A 17,829-nucleotide genomic window follows, 5' to 3' on the forward strand; every position below is an offset into this window, starting at 1 on the left:
TTTGGAAAGCGTACATTTTTAAAAGACCATATCAATGCTAAGCTATAACCTCAATGTGGAAAATTCCCCCAATTGCGATTTCAAGTATCTTTACTGAGTGCGGTTGTTGACTCTGATCAATACTCTGAGCTGCCCATTTTTTCCAGAGACTTTTCCTACACTAAAGCCCTATGTCCTCGCCCTTCTCTCCTTGCCTGTGTGATGTCAGAGGATACACAGGGCAGATGTGTCAAGGGTCAATTAAAGGATGATGTTTGCACTTGGGAAGTAAAAGTTCTCACCATAGTAGGATCCAGGGTTGGTCTGTGCAGGCATGAAACAGTTTGACAGCATCCGTTTCCTTCATTTGTAACAGCCCCCTGGAAGGCAACTTTCAACTCAGTTACACCTGGGCTGGTTTTCCAGCAAATTAAGTTGTTCTGGACTTTTGAGGGATTTGAAAATAAAATTTGCAGCAATATCAGATGTGAAGGAAGTGGAGGCGTTAGACTGAGTTGGTTGGTGCTGCTGGATGGTGGGGGCGGTGTTTTTGTTTTAAGTGGAGAGTGAGCTAGAATTTTCAGCTTTCCATAGGGCAACTGATCCAGTGGTTTATATAGCTTTTTTTTCTTTTAGTCATTTTATGTATTCATTTTGTATTGAAGCATAAATTGATTTACAATGTTATATTCGTTTCAGGTATACATACAACAAAGTGATTCAGTTAAATATGTCTTTTTCAGATTATTTTCCCTTATATGTTATTACAAAATATAGAGTTTGCTGTACTATACAGTCAGTTCTTACTGGTTATCTATTTTATATATAGTATAGCTTTTCTAGCATTTTCTGATCTCTCTCGATTCACTTTTTTTTGGTTCATTTTCTACTTGTATTTTGTATCTATGTATAAATACTCACAGACTTCCCTGGTGGCTCAATGGTAAAGAATTTGCCTGCTATTTCAAGAGAAGCAGGGTTTGGAAGATCCCCTGGAGGAAGAAATGGCAACCCACTCCAGTATTCTTGCCGAGAGAATCCCATGGACAGAGGAGCCTGGTTGGTTATAGTCCATAGGGTCGCAAAGAGTCAGACATGACTGAAGCTACTAAACAGCACCAGAAATATATACTCACACATGCATATGTAAAAAGTTTATTATTTGTAATTATATTGTATACTCTATTTTTGCCTGCTTCATAGATTTTCTTACTGTGCTGTGCTAAGTCTCTTCAGTCGTGTCTGACTGTTTGAGACCCTATGGACTATAGCCCACCAGGCTCCTCTGTCCATGGGATTCTCCAGACAAGAGAACTGGAGTGGGTTGCCATGCCCTCCTCCAGGGAAGCTTCCTGAACCAGGGATCAAACTTTCATCTCTACCATCTCCTGTATTGGCAGGCAGGTTCTTTACCACAAGCACCACCTAAGAAGGCCCAGATTTCCTTACTATAGGTGTGCAAATATTCATCCAGACTCACTGAAGTGGGCTAGGATTCAGTTCACTTCTTGAGCCATGACAGCTGATTTAGGACAAAGCCTTGCCCTGTCTTCCCAAAGTACACAACCTCAGACTTGTACCATGTTCTGCAGCTATTTAGGTTTTAGTTGATTTTGGAGGAAAAAAAAAAAAAAAGAAAAACCTGGCTGCTTCTTTATTACCAGAAAAGAAAGACTCTAGCTCTTAAAGCCTGGAATAGCCCCTCCCGGAGAGGCACGCGGAGTCACGGATAGGGCTGAGTCAGCATCTGTGCTTCCTCACAAGCAGTCAGTGCATGGAGACTAAGCTTTGCCTTTCTTACCAAGTGTCCAGGCAAGAGTCTGTGAAGTTAGTTAAGACACATAAAATAAGTCAGGACACCCGGACAGAGTGAATTATGGAGAGAGCGCTGTCTGAAGGGTCCCGGAGCCTCATTCTAGCATCCTACACATCTATGGGGTTTCCAAAGGTGGCTGAGGCAGGTTGAGTCAACCCACATGTCTTTTTATTCAACCTCAGGCTCAGGGAGTCTGCTGATCAGGTAAGAGGCACACACGTTAAAGGGGTCACTAGGTCCTTCCAGCTTCCTTCCACCTTCCTTCTTTGATCATATCTACTCGCTTCTTGCATCTTCTCTTTCTAGAAAAAAATAAAGGCAGTGATTTATACGAAACACACAAACACACGTGCAGCAGAAGCAGAGGAAAATTCAACTGAAATTCATAACCTAACAACTAGCAGATGAAGGCTGCATACTTTATGAAAAAAAAAAGATCATAAATACCAATATTTCTGTCTTTGGATTCTCACATAGACATGTGAAATACTTGCTTAATTTAATCATATTTACTTGACGTCTCCATGAAGAAGAAACTGAGCAGGTGCAGAAGAAGCCGAGGGAATCCCTTTTCCAGGGTTCATCTGGCTGCACACGAGGGCTGGGCTTCCTCCTTCCTCAAGTTTTGCTGAGCTCCTTGGGCCACTGTTAATGAGCTGCAAGAAAAATACAATGGGGACAAAGAGTCATTTGTCTTTCCAAGCCTCTTTTGCATTACTTTGCAGGCTGACTTTTTCAGGGATCTCCTGCAGGCAGTGTGAATGTTTTAATCTCATTGAATTCTCACAACTTGATGATGTGAGTGTATTGTTATCTTCGGTTTATAGAAGCAGAAACTGAGGCTTAGAGATGTCGTGTGTCATGCACAGGGTCACACAGCTGCTAAGTGAAAGGGCTGGAGAGCCTGGCCAGCCTGATAACAGGACATTCTTTTCTTTCTTTTTTAAAAATCAATTTTATTAAGGTATATTTTATATACATAAAATTATCCTTTTTAGTTATATAGTTGATGAGCCTTGACATGTTTATAATCTTATAATTGAGGTTTGCTGCTGCTGCTGCTGCTGCTGCTGCTGCTAAGTCGCTTCAGTCATGTCTGACTCTGTGCGACCCCATAGACAGCAGCCCACCAGGCTCCTCTGTCCCTGGGCTTCTCCAGGCAAGAATACTGGAGTGGGTTGCCATTTCCTTCTCCAATGCATGAAAGTGAAAAGTGAAAGTGAAGTCATTCAGTCATGTTCGACTCTTAGTGACCGCACGGACTGCAGCCTACCAGGCTCCTCCGCCCATGGGATTTTCCAGGCAAGAGTACTGGAGTGGGGTGCCATTGCCTTCTCCGAATTGAAGTTTAGATTATCCTAAAAAAGAACTTCTGAGCGTGATAGGATAGTTAACATAGATTAGCTCTGAATAGTTGGGTTATAAGTGTTTTGCTTTCCTCCTCATGTATTTATTTTCTAAGATTTTCATTATGGCCCTATCTCACTTTTATAAACAGAAAATAGTATTACTGAAAAAGAAAATGGGCATGGAGAAAGTTTTTAAGGGTAGAAAATACTCATTTAAAATATATAGGTATAGGATAAAGTATAAAGTGAATTTCAGTAAGACAAACCACCAATCCCTGGAGAACTAAATGGACATTTCTCCAAAGAAGACATACGGATGGCTAACAAACACATGAAAAGATGCTCAACATCACTCATTATCAGAGAAATGCAAATCAAGACCACAAAGAAGTACCACTTCACACCAGTCAGAATGGCTGCGATCCAAAAGTCTGCAAGCAATAAATGCTGGAGAGGGTGTGGAGAAAAGGGAACCTTCTTACACTGTTGGTGGGAATGCAAACTAGTACAGCCACTATGGAGAACAGTGTGGAGATTCCTTAAAAAATTGCAAATAGAACTGCCTTATGACCCAGCAATCCCACTTCTGGGCATACACACCAAAGAAACCAGAATTGAAAGAGACACATGTACCCACATTGTTCATCGCAGCACTGTTTATAATAGCCAGGACATGGAAGCAACCTAGATGTCCATCAGCAGATGAATGGATAAGAAAGCTGTGGTACATATACACAATGGAGTATTACTCAGCCATTAAAAAGAATACATTTGAATCCGTTCTAATGAGATGGATGAAACTGGAACCGATTATACAGAGTGAAGTAAGCCAGAAAGAAAAACACCAATGCAGTATACTAACACATATATAAGGAATTTAGAAAGATGGCAATGATGACCCTGTATGTGAGATAGCAAAGGAGTCACAGATGTGTAGAGCGGACTTTTGGACTCTGAGGGAGACGGAGAGGGTGGGATGATTTGGGAGAATGTCATTGAAACATGTATACTATCATGTAAGAAACGAATCACCAGTCTATGTTCGATACAGGATACAGGATGCTTGGGGCTGGTGCACGGGGATGACCCAGAGAGATGATATGGGGTGGGAGGTGGGAGGGGGTTCATGATTGGGAACTCATGTACACCCGTGGTGGGTTCATGTCAATGTATGGCAAAACCAATACAGTATTGTAAAGTGAAATAAAGTAAAAATAAATATTAAAAAAAAAAAAAGAAAAATGAGGGATAAAAGGCCTGCCTCACCACAGCCATGCTAATTGCTTCGATTAACATAAAGGTCAGGATAAAAATGCTCCGAGCTGAATGTAGTAGCAGAAGGTGGAAGAATTAGGAAGAATTATAAAGGTTAATGCCTCTGTCATGAAGATCCCATCATTTTCTTTTTAGCCAACTTTTGGACTTTTTTTGAAATCCTTCCAGTGAAAGTCCTCTTCTGATCTTTAGGGATTAAATTGGTGGATTTTTAAAATGTTCAGTGTTTGGAGTATTACCAGGAGAATCATAGATGATTTTAAAATGATCAGTGCTAAGAAAATACATCAGCTGTGTTCTGATCACACAATGTTGGCAGCAAAGTCTCTTCTGCTCTTCAGACAAATTTGGGGCCTTTGCTTTAGAAGAGGCCTTTCATGGTGTGCCTTTCATGTTGCTGAGAAAACACTGATTTCATGACGGCGGTGGCACTGAGCACACATCAGCTGCCTGTACTGGCCAACCCAGCTGCTAATCTTCCTTCACTGAGTGATCGCCATGGTTCCTCAGCACTGTCCATTTAGAATCTGGTATTTCATCTAAAAGACTTACAATCTTTCATCAATAAAAATTAAACATAACACCATAGATAAACTTAATATAATACCACAGAAACACTTCTGTTTCATTCTTTATAAACATGGTCCTCAAAAGACAGCTTCGAAGGATGAATTGAGAACTCTGGGGTCCTTTCTCCATTTTGCCCTCTCTCCTGTGTGCAGGAAATGGCAACCCACTCTAGTATTCTTGCCTGGAGAATCCCAGGGACGGAGGAGCCTGGTGGGCTGCCATCTATGGGGTCGCACAGAGTTGGACACGACTGAAGCGACTTAGCAGCTGCGAGCAGGATATTGATTCTGCAAAGAATATTGCAATTATCTGAGCCTTCATGTTCCCTGAGAGTCTTCTAGCCCCAAAACACACAGATTGGCATTTTCCCCCTTATTTATGACCCATTTGAGGATCCGCTTGTCACGATGCTAGCATTTAAGGGGCGCCAGAATCCCTGAGCCATCAGCAATCTGAATATCAGGTTGCAGCCACACAAAAGGAAGGCAGAGTCATGGAGAAGAAACAACTTCAGAGCAAAGTCAATCACCAGGGGAGGGACTGTGTGAAGGAGCAGTTGCTGACAAGAGCTTCTAAGCAACTCTGGGGGTGGGGAGGATGTTTCTTTCATTCTTTTGCCAAATTTCTGTAACTTTTTGATTGTTATTGTTCAGTTACTCAGTCGTGTCCGACTCTTGGAGACCCCATGGACTGCAGCACATCAGGCTTCCCTGTCCTTCACCATCTCCCAGAGTTTGCTCAGGCTCATGTCCATTGAGTTGGTGATGCCATCCAACCATCTCATTCTCTGCCCTCAAACTTTCCCAGCATCAGCGTCTTATCCAACGAGTCGCCTCTTTTCATCAGATGGTCAAATACTGGAACTTCAGACAAAATCCAACAGAGGTCAGACATTGGGGACAGAGAGGAAAATGTTAAAAAATGCCTTGAAACACATACTTTCCTTTCCCTTGAGACAGTTGTGCCATCTATTTGATAATGCCAAGTAGTGTCTCTTTTGGAAAACGCTGTCACTGATGGGTGGATGGGAGAGTGGACTTGCTGCGTGACAGGTCCTTACACGTGACAGCAGGAACCGGAGGTCACCATCTTTCCTTCTCAGGAAGGAGCTTGGTAAGGAGTTTCCCCAGCTCTGCCCAGCTTGTGGGGTCGCTGTGACTCATTCCCCTCCCTCAAAATGTGGAACTGTCCTTGACCCCCTACTCACTCCACTGTGAGCTGGGGGACCCTAACCCGTGGTCCTGAACTTGGGTCTTATCTTACCCGCCATCTGAGGTGATTGGTTTAGTCTCTCTCCCTCCAGGCTGTGACCAACCAAAGTCAGAGCATATCCCCCTTCTCCTGGGGACCCTCAGGGCCTGGCGCAGTGCCTGGCCCAAGGAAAGAGGAGTAAATTGTGAGTCCAGGAGCCAGTCACCCCCTGGGTTGCTCGCAGCCTCTGTCTGACACTGAATCCATGACTTCACTGCTAATGGTTTTGCACAGTGGTAAATATACCTTTTTTTTTTGTTAAATAAATAATGTTTTATTGGAACACAGCTAGTGTTTGCATATTGTCTACGGCTACTTCCATGTTACAACTGCAGACTTGAGTAGTCACAACAGAGACCACTTGGCCTGTGACCCTAAAATATTTACTATCCAGCCCTTTAACAAAATTTTGGCTGGCTGTTTCTTAAGGAAGTGATTTTGAGAGCAATTAGGAAGTGTTACTTTAGCTTCCTTTGGAAGCTCTCTGGAGTTTCTTATTTTCTCATTGTGGATCTGAGTTTCTGTGTGGTACCATCTTCCTTCTGCATGAAATCTTTTATTTCTTAACTTGGGCGAGACCAAAGTCCTCTAATGGGAACTTTCCTAATGCGGCAGCACTGACAGGCTGACCTCAGGGCTGTGAGGAGCTCCTTCACATCCTCTCCTACCCTGATGGCTTGATAAGGCGGATGAGAAAAAATGCCTTCGGGAGCCAAAGACTTTTATGGGCCCTTCTGTCCTTTCTCCCATGGATCTGGTGCCATGAGGGTAGTCTTTTCTCCAGTGTTGCCAAAGCAAATTCATGCATGGAGCTCTTTCCAGAATTTTGTGGCACAATGGGTGAGTTGCTTGGGAAGATGGAAGAAGAAGGGATGGAGAGCTGTGGGACTCTGGGAATGCTGGGGACCCTGGGGATGCCCTGGGACCCTTACTGCTGCAGAAGGCAATTTGTTCCCCAACCGTAAGGGGCTTTTGAAGTTAGTCACCCTCTATTTGAGTCTTTTGTTGTTGTCCAGTGGCTCAGTTGTGTCTGACTATTTGTGACCTCATGGACTACAGCACACCAGGCTTCCTTGTCCTTCACCATCTCCCAGAGTTTGCTCAAACTCATGTCTATTGAATGGGTGATGCCATCCAACCATCCCATTCTCTGTCATCCCCTTCTCCTTCTGCCTTCAATCTTTCCCATCATCAGAGTCTTTTCTGATGAGTTGGCTCTTTACATCAGGTGGCCAAAGTATTGCAGTCATATCTCATCAAATTAAGAAACAAGCCAAGTTCTTGAAGACAGATTTATCCACTTAGTGGGTGCACATTCAGAAAATATTCTTGAACTATCATTTGTGCCCCTCTGGAATTCATTTCACATTTCATTCTGTCCAACCTTCTGAAATGAAAAGCAAATGTCTTCATGGGAACTTGTGTTTTATCCTAAAGATGAAAACAGTATGTACTGGCTGAATGGATTTTCCAAGCAGACATAATCTGTCCAGGGTTCTGGGTCTGCTTTAATGAGGAAGCAGGTCTTAGTGATTCTGGGTCCTATAAGACATACGACTGGCATGACCGATTTTAAGGGTATCAACAGCAAAATAGGAAAGGCAAGACACTCCACTGCAGTATTCTAGAAATCGTAGAATAAAAACTTGAAACATGACAGCATGAATCATAAGCCACAGTCTTGGCCCTTGAGAGAGCTGCAGAAGAAAGGTTTCAAAGACTGTATTAGAATAATTGTATAAATCCATGAAATTACGCAACTTCCTGAGTCTTTTATTTGCTTTAGGGAAACATGGCCAGCACCTGGGCGAGCCATGCAAGAGTGTGGCAAAAGGAAATGTCAGTGGTTCGCACCTGTCTTGTCTTGTGGGTAAAATGCAAAATGTGGGTATTTTGTTTACCATGACTTTTTGCAGTAGTTTTGATTTTCTAAAATAGTATATTAATATTTGCCTTTTTTCCAGTTTTGTTGAAGTATGTTGTTTAGTTGCTAAGTCATGTCTAACCCTTTGTGACCTCATGGACTATAGCCTGCCAGGCTCCTCTGTCCACAGGATTCTCCAGGCAAGGATACTAGAGTGAGTCGCCATTTCCTTCTCTAGGGGATCTTCCAGACCCAGCAATCAAACCCACGTCTCCTGCAGTGGCAGGCAGATTCTTTACCACTGAGAACCTGGGAAGCCCTTTTTGATGTATACTTGACAAATAAAATTGTAACATGATTAAAGTGTACAACTAGAAAATTTGACATATCTGTACACTGTGAAAGGAGTCCCATTATCAGTTTAATTTCAACATCCATCTCCTAAAATTTTTACCTTTTCTTTTCTTTTTTTTTTTTTTTTTTTTGGTGAGAGCTCTTAAGTTTCATTCTCTTAGCAAATTTGAATTTTACAGCAGAGTGTTATTAACCATAGCCACCATGTGACACATTTGATCCGCTAACCTTGCTCATAACTAGATTTGTGCCCTTTTACCAGCTTCTCCCCTTTCCCCTACCCCAGCTCCTGGCAACCACCATTTCCCTCTCTGCTCCTATGACCTTGCCTTTTTTTTCCTCCTTCAGATTCCATGCAAACATGATCCCAGGCAGCATTTGTTCTGATTAACGAGTTTCTTGATGCCATCTTAAATTCTGTGCCCAAGGCGGGTGAACACTTCACTCTCCTTAGCCAGTGACTTGATAATTACTCCAAGAACATAAAGGTTTTGTGATAGATCTCACAGGGAAGAACAGAGGACGTGGGGGCTTGTGATGGTCACGCAGTAGGATTGGGCTTCAGTCTGTTGGTGATGGGTAGGATGACCTCACACTCTCTTCCAACCAACACTGTTGAGACGGGACTTCCTGATGTGGGCATGGCCCCTGTTTTTCAGTCACTGAATCCTGTCTGACTCTTTGCGACCCCATGGACTGCAGCACGCCAGGCTTTCCTGTCCTTCACTATCTCCTGGAGCGTGCTCAGATTCATGTCCATTGAATTTGTGATGCTTTCTAACCATCTCATCTTCTGTTGCCCCCTTTTCCTCCTGCCCTCAATCTTTCTCAGCATCAGAGTCTTTTCCAATGAGTCCCGGCCCCTAGATGTAGCAAAAAGTGACTGCACACACTCTGAGCTCAAAATACAAGAAGAAGTGGTGCCAAAGCTGGTTATTTACCAGAAAATTGGAGTGACTTGTTCCACTACTGAAGTTTCTAATATGAAAGGACTGTCCGTGAGTTTGCAACTTGGTTGAAAAGACAACCAGCCAAGTTGATGTGCTGAGTCAGACACCTCTCCTGTGTCACTTCAGGTCCCATTAGGGAGGGCCCTGTGGGTGGGCAGCCAGCGTGGGCTCTGCAGGCTTCAGGCAGGTTTAAGTGACAGTATGTCACCTCCTGCCCATGCCCTGTGTCTCCATCTCCTTCCCAGGGGTGTCCTCCTTGTCCTTTGACAGACACCATGTTGGAGACATGGCCCAGACTAGAAGCACTGGGAATTAAGCTCCATGGTGCATGTCTCGGGCCAGTGAGAGATGGGAGCTGATGGATCTTGGGAGTCTGTCCTCGAACACAGTTCGAGCATCGCTGGAGGGCAAAGTCTTGGGGTCTGGGTGCCCCTGGCAGCGCCTACCTGATGCCGTTTCCTTGCATAGCTATCTGGGCCCTACTGCCCTTCCTCTCCACTCATTCCTGGAACCTCCCTTCCCAATTAGATTGTAGCACAAATTGCTCTTGCCTTGCACTTTTCTTTCTGGGAAGCCAAGCTAAGACATGTTCCTTGTCATTTCCCCGTAGCCCTTGGTGTCAGGGGACTGACAGGGAAAATCACTTTAAGAATCATACTTTTGAAAACCAGTCCTGCCTTTTTATGAGTACTTAGCATTATGTTGGATTGTAAGAAGAAGCTATATATGCTTATTCTTCATTTAGGCTCCTTTTAAAAAATTCATTTATTTTTAATTGGAGGATAATTACACTATAATGTTGTGTTGGCTTCTGCCATACATCAACATGAATCAGCCAGAGGCATACATATGTCCCCTCCTCTTGAACCTCCCACCTCCCACCCCATCCCACCCCTCAATGTTGTCAAAGAGCGCGGCGTTGAGCTCCCTGTGTCATATAGCAAACTCCCACTGGCTATCTATTTTGCATATGGCAACGTATATGTTTCAATGCTACTCTCTCAATTTGTCCCACTCTCTCCTTCCCCCATGGTGTCTACAAGTCTGTTTACTTGATTGGAATTTATCAAACTCTGAAACGCTATCCTTGTATTAGTTAACACCATTGAGGAAGGAAACCTCCCTCCCAAGACCCGTGGGAGTTGCTGGGTGAGGATTTAAGGACTGAGAACCCAGAGAACACCTCTCCTGGCCATGGTTCTGCCTTGTTGGCTCACATCCCCTTCCCTCCTGGCTGCTCCGCAGAGTCCCCCAGCATCCTCCAGCCTCCTGCTTGTGCTGCAGAAGAAGGAGCCTCCAATGCTGTCATGTTAACATTTTGGGCTGCGTCCTTAGACAGGGCTCTTATACTTCCTGAGAAATTCTGCAGAGGCCATCAGTGTGTGTGTGCTCAGCGGTGTGTCTGACTCCCTGCGACCCCGGGACTGTAGCCCATCAGACTCCTCTGTCAATGGAATTTTCCAGGTGAGAATCCTGGAGTAGGTTGCCATGCCCTCCTCCAGGGGATCTTCCCGACCCTGGGATTGAACCTGGGTCTCTTGTGTACCCCACATTGGCAGGAGAATTCTTTACCATTAGTGCCATCAGGGAAGCCCACACTTCCTGTTGGTGATAGAAGCAGCATGTTGGATGGTGATACATTTTTTCTTAAGCTATTTTTCTCTGTGGTACTGTCTGCCCTCCATGTAGCAATCTCCCCACCTGCTGGTGTGTTGGGTGGAGGTGGGGTGGGCTCAGAAGGATACTAGAGGATATGCAGGCTCAGTGGTTAAAAGGTCAACTAAGGAGCCAGAGCCTCTGGGTTGGAGCTCAGGCTCTGCCACTTCCCAGCTGTGTGACCTTGAGCAAGTCCTCTGTGCCTGGGGATACAGTGTGTAGAGTGATGCTGATGAGGACCACGGTGGTATCTGCCTGGTTAAGGATGCTGTCGTAATTTACTAAGCCCATAATGCCCAGGACCACCTGGAGCTTGTCTGGCCTCGGCACACTGAGCCCCAGCTTGACTCAGGCCCCCTCCAGATACTTGGTTCAGGGGAGTTTCAGCTTCTTCCCTAGTGATAAAACAATCACCAGTGATGACCCTGGAGACCCCTGGAACAGGAACAAGAGCCCTCTTGACTGCTCCCCTCACTGTTCTCAGCCTTGCCTTAAAAATGTCGCCAGGTCTGAAAGAATTCTGAAACAAGATGTTTTGGATGACTAGTTCTTTTTTGTAGGGATCATTTTCTGATGCGAGACACAAGCTCCTTATGACATCTATCAGCTTCATTTTGCCTCCATCAAATAAGACCTGACACAAAACTCCTATCTTAGAAATTCTTAGAAAATGAACCCCTTTTCTTTCCCAGTGCACGTTTCATTTTGGTTTTCTTCAGGTTTCTTAGAGGTGATCTTTTATGGAATGAAGTATTCAGGACATTTGAAAGCTGTCAGTATTTAAGGCATTTAAAGATAATGGAGCTGGATGTGCACCTATTTTGCATTTGTATGCCATTGAATTTGCTTTATTCAGCTCTAAAACCCTGTCCTTTTATTCTGTGGAATTTGCCCTGTCTTCTGAGTCTTCTATGAACTATGTGGGGAAGGATGGAGAGTTTAAACCTTGGAGCGGTTCAACCTGTAACTGGCTGCTGTGTCTCTTTTGATCCTTCACAATGGTGATCAGATTTCCATCCTGCACAGCAAATTTACCAGCTTCCTGTTTTAAAAAAATGAAACTGAGTAAACAACAGGCAAGAGTAAAGTGGCATTTTCACTTACAAATCTACTGTATTTAAGCAATGTGTAATCTGGTTTAAATCAAGATGATGAGGTGTTACAAGTTGAGTGCTTTAGATAAAGATGCTATGATACAGGGAACGATACAGAAGAAATTTATTGAAGATCAGTGGATGTTTGGCCAGTACTGCAACCTTTTTCTTCCATGGGAACATGGGCAGGTCTGGATTCTGAGAAAATGTTTAAAATTAAATAAGAAGAAGGAACCCACATTTATCTAGGCTTTCCTTCCACTTTCTGCCAGAGAGAGGTGGTTTTTCTTCTTGGAATGAAGCAGAGTACTCTCCTGACCTGGGTGGGCATTTGTACTTCTCATTGACTGAGATAGAGTCTGTGTGTACATAGAGTGTGTGTGTGTGTGTGTGTGTGTGTGTGTGTGTGTGTGTGGCATGTGTGTGGTGGGATTTGTAATAAATGGAAGGCTTGACTTTTCCTCTCTCTTGAGTTATCATCTGCACCAGATAGTAAGTGTACACAGGGATGGTTAAATTTGTTCACATAAGCCTCTATCATTCATTTGCCATATTTATTTACAGTAATCAGAACATGCAAGCAATATTTTTCCAGATGATCCAGCTTCTATTAATCAAGGGTTGGCCAAGGACCTAGGAATTTCTCATGAAAACATTGGACAATAATAGGAACTAATAATTTTTTTTTAATATTGCTTTAGGCTGAAGTCTTGGACTCAAATATAGACTTTAAGTTCATTCTGATCCTTGATGGGAGTCACCTATATTGATTTTCTACTTGGTCAGTGCCTTGCTTCTCTTTCCAGGATCCCATCAGAGAGTTACATAATGATGACTATTCCTGCAAGGTACTAAGCTTGGCAGGAAGTCCAATCTCCAGCCTTGACTGCACCACCAGTCAGCTTCATGAACTTGGACAAATCAGCTCCCTGCCTGGCCTCTTTTTCTGCACCTGAAAACTAGAGAGTTTACAATCACTTTATTTTTCTCAACTTATAGTATGTTTTCCAATGATGACCAGAAAACGGGACTGACAAAATACTTCTGTCTCCATGGACTAGAATGATTCCGAACAGCATGTTATTTAAAAGTAGTCTCTGGATAAGCTTTGAGGAAACATGCTTATATGCCTGCATTTGCAATACATTGCACATAGCTCCCCAGGCCACATATCCAGAGAATCTTGCCCAAAGATTCAAGACTAACCATAAAACATTCCTTATGGCCAACCTAGTAAATTGAAAATACACAAGATAGGCATAAACATGGACAGAAAAGTAACCTAACGCTAGAGGAGATTCTGGCCATTGACATGGGACTTTTTAAAATTGATTACCATATATCTGAAGATGAGACATTGAACATAGTGATTGGAATAAAAATGTGGCAGTGTAATCACTGACAAAAGTGATAGCTCTGATCTTGTCGCAGTTGGCGCAGACTCTTTGCTACTTCCCTCGTGTTTCTGTTGATGCTATGTTCCATCAACAGTATCCTGTCTGCTATCCCTTGTGACTAGTGAACTGAATTCATAGAACAGTGGCTCTGGTCCAGGGAGGCAGTCTGTGACATTTCAAAACATCCTGTCTTGGACTGATCTTTTCTTGGTCACACAAATATCATGCCTCAACCATCTTAAGCTAAAGTGACATAGAAATTGATATGATGCAAGAAGTATTGGAAACAATGAAAGAGACGAAAATAATCCTGAAAGTGACTGATAACAATTTCTTTCTTTTTTAACACCTTTAGCGACAAGGAGCTGGGACAACCAATGGAAAAGACAAGCCATCTGGTGAAAATGGTAAGACCCCATGAATAGTCTAACTACTTACTTATTTCCTGTCTGTAGCTTTGGGCACATGGCAGGTGTGGATCATAACTTTCAGCCAAATCGGCCACTATCTACGCCTGCACTTTGGTGTAGAGTGGATTTTAGCAAGTCAAAGTGGGCACCATGGTCTGGTTTAAAAAAAAAAAAAAACAAACTGAGCTAAACGCAGTGGATAAGATCAGTTTGCTTCCCAAAGGAGGACACCCATTCTGGGCAACATGATAATTACGATGCAAATATAGTTCTCTGCTTTCTTCATTAGGGGTGGTGAGAATCACCCGAGTTGTTGTGAGGATAAAATGAGATCAAATGAGAGAAGTGCTTTGAAAACTGTGAAGCACTCAACTTCACAGGAAAGGAGGTTTAAAACTTGCTTCGCTCTCCCTCGTATATAGAGCAGGGTGCTGGTTGGGGGAGGTCCTGGATCAGTGTCACTGCACGGATTCACAGAAGATAAAAGTAATAGAAGAGACCAGAGCATTTATATTCTCCATTCCAGTCTCCACCTCAGCCTTAAATTGTAGGAAGGATCATTAAATTTTATCGTTGAAACAGAATGGCAGTGGAGGAGCTGGGATGTGGCTGGGAAAGGGAAGAGCATGGACTCTTCGTGGAAAGAAGCCAGCTCCCTACCTTTAGTGGTTGTAGTGGAGGATGACTGGTCACCAGAATAAAGACCCAGTAAGCACCCAGGGCTGGGGTTGTGGTCCTGGAGAGGCTGAGCTCTGGATGTTCCTGTATGTGTGTGCTGTCACTCAGCTGTGTCTGACTCTTTGTGACCCCATGGACTATAGCCCACCAGGCTCCTCTGGTGGTGGAATCCATGGGATCCTCCAGGTAAGAATACTGGAGTGAGTTGCCATTCCCTTCTCCAGGGGATCTTCCCCGACCCTGGGTGTTCCAACTTTTTGTTTATTACAAAATGAACTCCCCTTTCATGGAAAACTACTCCTTGCTTCCTGCTGGATGGAATTTAAGCTGATGCTGCTCATCCAGTTGTAGATTATGTCAGTCTCAGATCCCAGCTGTAAAAACTCCTTAGGGCCCTGAAAACCACTTAGGACCCTCCGTTTCGAATCTTAATGGGGCCTGAGCAAGTCTAAAGTTCTAGAACGTTTTGTGGTGGGTCACTCATCTGTGGCTGCTGACTCACTCACCTGTTTTGGGCCTTTGTCCTGGAGGGTGAAAAGTTCATTGTATTAATAAAAAGAGGGACTGGTACCCAAGAATGTCTTGATCAGACCTGGGGGCTTAGGGAGGGTGGGGGAGGAAATGCGCTCTTTGGCAAGCCTTTTCTGATGCCCACGGCTTTTCCCATTTTCTCTGCGTGGGTGCAGGTTGGTGGGTTTATTAGCAAGGAGTTCAGAGAGCAGAGAGGAGCAAAATGAGAGCTGCTCAAACAGAGAAGGATGGACTGTCACACAGGAGTTTCTTGATTTTCTGGGTTCATAGATTCATGTCCATCTTGTCAATGGAGTTAACATCCATGGAACCTGCCAACCTTGGTATCATGGGATTTAGGGTCAAAAGTCTTCTCAGATGTGCCCTCATGAAGCAGTTTTCAACCTTTTGGCTCTCACAACTTCTTTCCACTCTTAAAAATTCTCAAAGACCCCAAAGAACTTCTGATTTGTTGGCTATATCTACTGATGATTCTCATATTAGAAATTAAAATGGAGAAATTGTTAAAGGGTTTGTTTGTTCATTAAAAACAAAGTGACAAGCCTATGTTAACATAGATAACATTTTAAAAATAAAAAGTAATAATATTTTCCAAGACAGAAAAAAATACTTTTGCAAGACAGTGGAAGAGTTCTGTATTTTTGCAAATAGCTGTAATGTCTGGCTGCCTAGAAGACAGCTGCTTCTACGTTCAGTCTGTTGTAATATGTGTTGTGTAGCCTCTAGAAAATTCCACTGTGCACTTATGAGAGGACAAGATTTTAAAAAGCAAATAATACCTTGTTGTTGTTGTTTGGTGATACTAGTGGTAAAGAACCTGCCTGCCAGTGCTGGAGACACAAGACGTGGGTTTGATCCCTGGGTTGGGAAGATCCCCTGTAGAAGGAAAAGGCAACCCTCTCCAGTTTCCTGCCTGGAGAATCCTATGGACAGAAAAGCCTGGTGGGTTACAGTCCATAGGGTGGCAAAGAGTCAGGCACAACCAAAGCAACTTCGCATGTACACACGTTGTTGTTGTTCAGTCCCTCAGTCATGTCTGAATCTTTGTGACCCCGAGGACTGCAGCATGCCAGCCTTCCCTGTCCTCTACTACCTCTTGGAGTTTGCTCAAATTCATGTTCATTGAGGCAGTGATGCTATTTAACCATCTCATCCTCTGGTGCCCTTTTCTTTTACCTTCAATCTTTCCCAGCATCAGGGTCTTTTCCAGTGAGTCAGCTGTTCATATCACGTGGCCAAAGGATTGGAGCTTCAGCATCAGTCCTTCCAGTGAATATTCAGGGTTGATTTCCTTTAAGATTGACTGGTCTGATTTCATTTCTGTCCAAGGGACTCTCAAGAGTTTTCTCCAGCACCATAATTTGAAAGTATCAGATAATATAATACCTTAGTATCATAAAAATGATTTTGGTTTTGTGCGCTCCCTGAAAGGAAGGAAGTCCCCTCAGGGTAACCAGTCTGCTCTTTGAGAACTGCTGCTTTAGGAACTCACGGCTCATGTGGGAGGAGGCTGGAGTCTGGGGTCTGGCAGAGTGGAGGTCAAGGCCGGACTAGGTCCCTTGCGCTCAATAGCTCTGCAGCCTGGCTTTCCCTTGGCATCCACAGGTCCTTCAAAGCAAGTCTGTGTGCTCAGTGCTTTGCGCCGAGGGGATTATCAGCTGTTACAGAAGACACTGCTTTCTCGTATTATAAAGCATGAAATTCATTTCCAATAAAAATGGATTTACTCTAGTGAAAAATGCATATGTCTTTTCTGGAAGTCTAAAAGTAAACAGAAAGGAAAAATTCAAGATGCTACAAATAAAGTGTTTCTTTATATAATTCTAGATATTAGAAGCTATTCATTTGATAAAGACTATTTGATGGTTAAAGATTATTTGATAAAGACTCATGGCTCTGTATACATTCAAATTGTTATTAACATGTTTTATCTTAATTTCAGATATAACTGCTCATGTGTGATATACATATGTGGATTTCATTAAAATATTAAATTGGGGGTAAAGTTTTCTAGAAGTGGTCTAAATGTTTTCCTAAAAATCTAAGCTGCCTAGTTCCTTATTCTTAAATATGCAATATGAGAAGATCATCTTGGAATTTCTGTTTTAACCTAATATTACATCCCATTGAAATTGAATTCATTTTATTCTGTCATCATGGGTGTCTCAAGAGATCTTTTATCTTAATATATATATATTTCCTATTAATACAAATGAAGCTATCTACATGTTTTGAAGAAACAGGGACCCATGAGAGTAGAAATACAAAGCACAGATTATCATAATGTAATGAGATCAGAATAGTAGTCAATTAATTGTAAAATGAGCATCCCAAAATGTCATTAGTTGACTACAATTCTAATATTATAAATTTACTTGAGGTCTCCATTTAGCACAAAGCAATGAAGACTATAGGGGGCTCCCTGGTGGCTCAGTTGATGAAGAATCTGCTTGCAATGCAGGAGACTGCCTGCAATGAAGGAGACATGGGTTCAATCCTTAGGTTGGGAAGATCCCCTGGAAAAGGAAATGGCAACTCACTCCCAGATTCTGGCCTGGGAAGTCCCTTGGGCAGAGGAGCCTGGCAGGCCAGAGTCCATGGTGTCACAAGACTTGGCCATGACTTAGCAACTAGACCACCACCACCAATGAAGAC

The 17,829-nt window shown here is 43.2% G+C and overlaps 1 protein-coding gene across 1 annotated transcript in view; it reads left to right on the top strand.

Annotated features, from left to right (window-relative positions):
- PCP4 (Purkinje cell protein 4) overlaps positions 1–17,829 on the top strand; it is a 68,270-nt gene that overhangs the window by 19,281 nt on the left and 31,160 nt on the right. The window contains exon 2 of the mRNA XM_027960682.2: positions 13,911–13,962. Within this exon, the coding sequence (XP_027816483.1) occupies positions 13,911–13,962 (52 nt within the window). The remainder of the gene's footprint in view (positions 1–13,910; positions 13,963–17,829) is intronic.

Source organism: Ovis aries, chromosome 1 (assembly GCF_016772045.2).
Source record: "Ovis aries strain OAR_USU_Benz2616 breed Rambouillet chromosome 1, ARS-UI_Ramb_v3.0, whole genome shotgun sequence".
In the NCBI taxonomy this organism is placed as follows: Eukaryota; Metazoa; Chordata; class Mammalia; order Artiodactyla; family Bovidae; genus Ovis; species Ovis aries.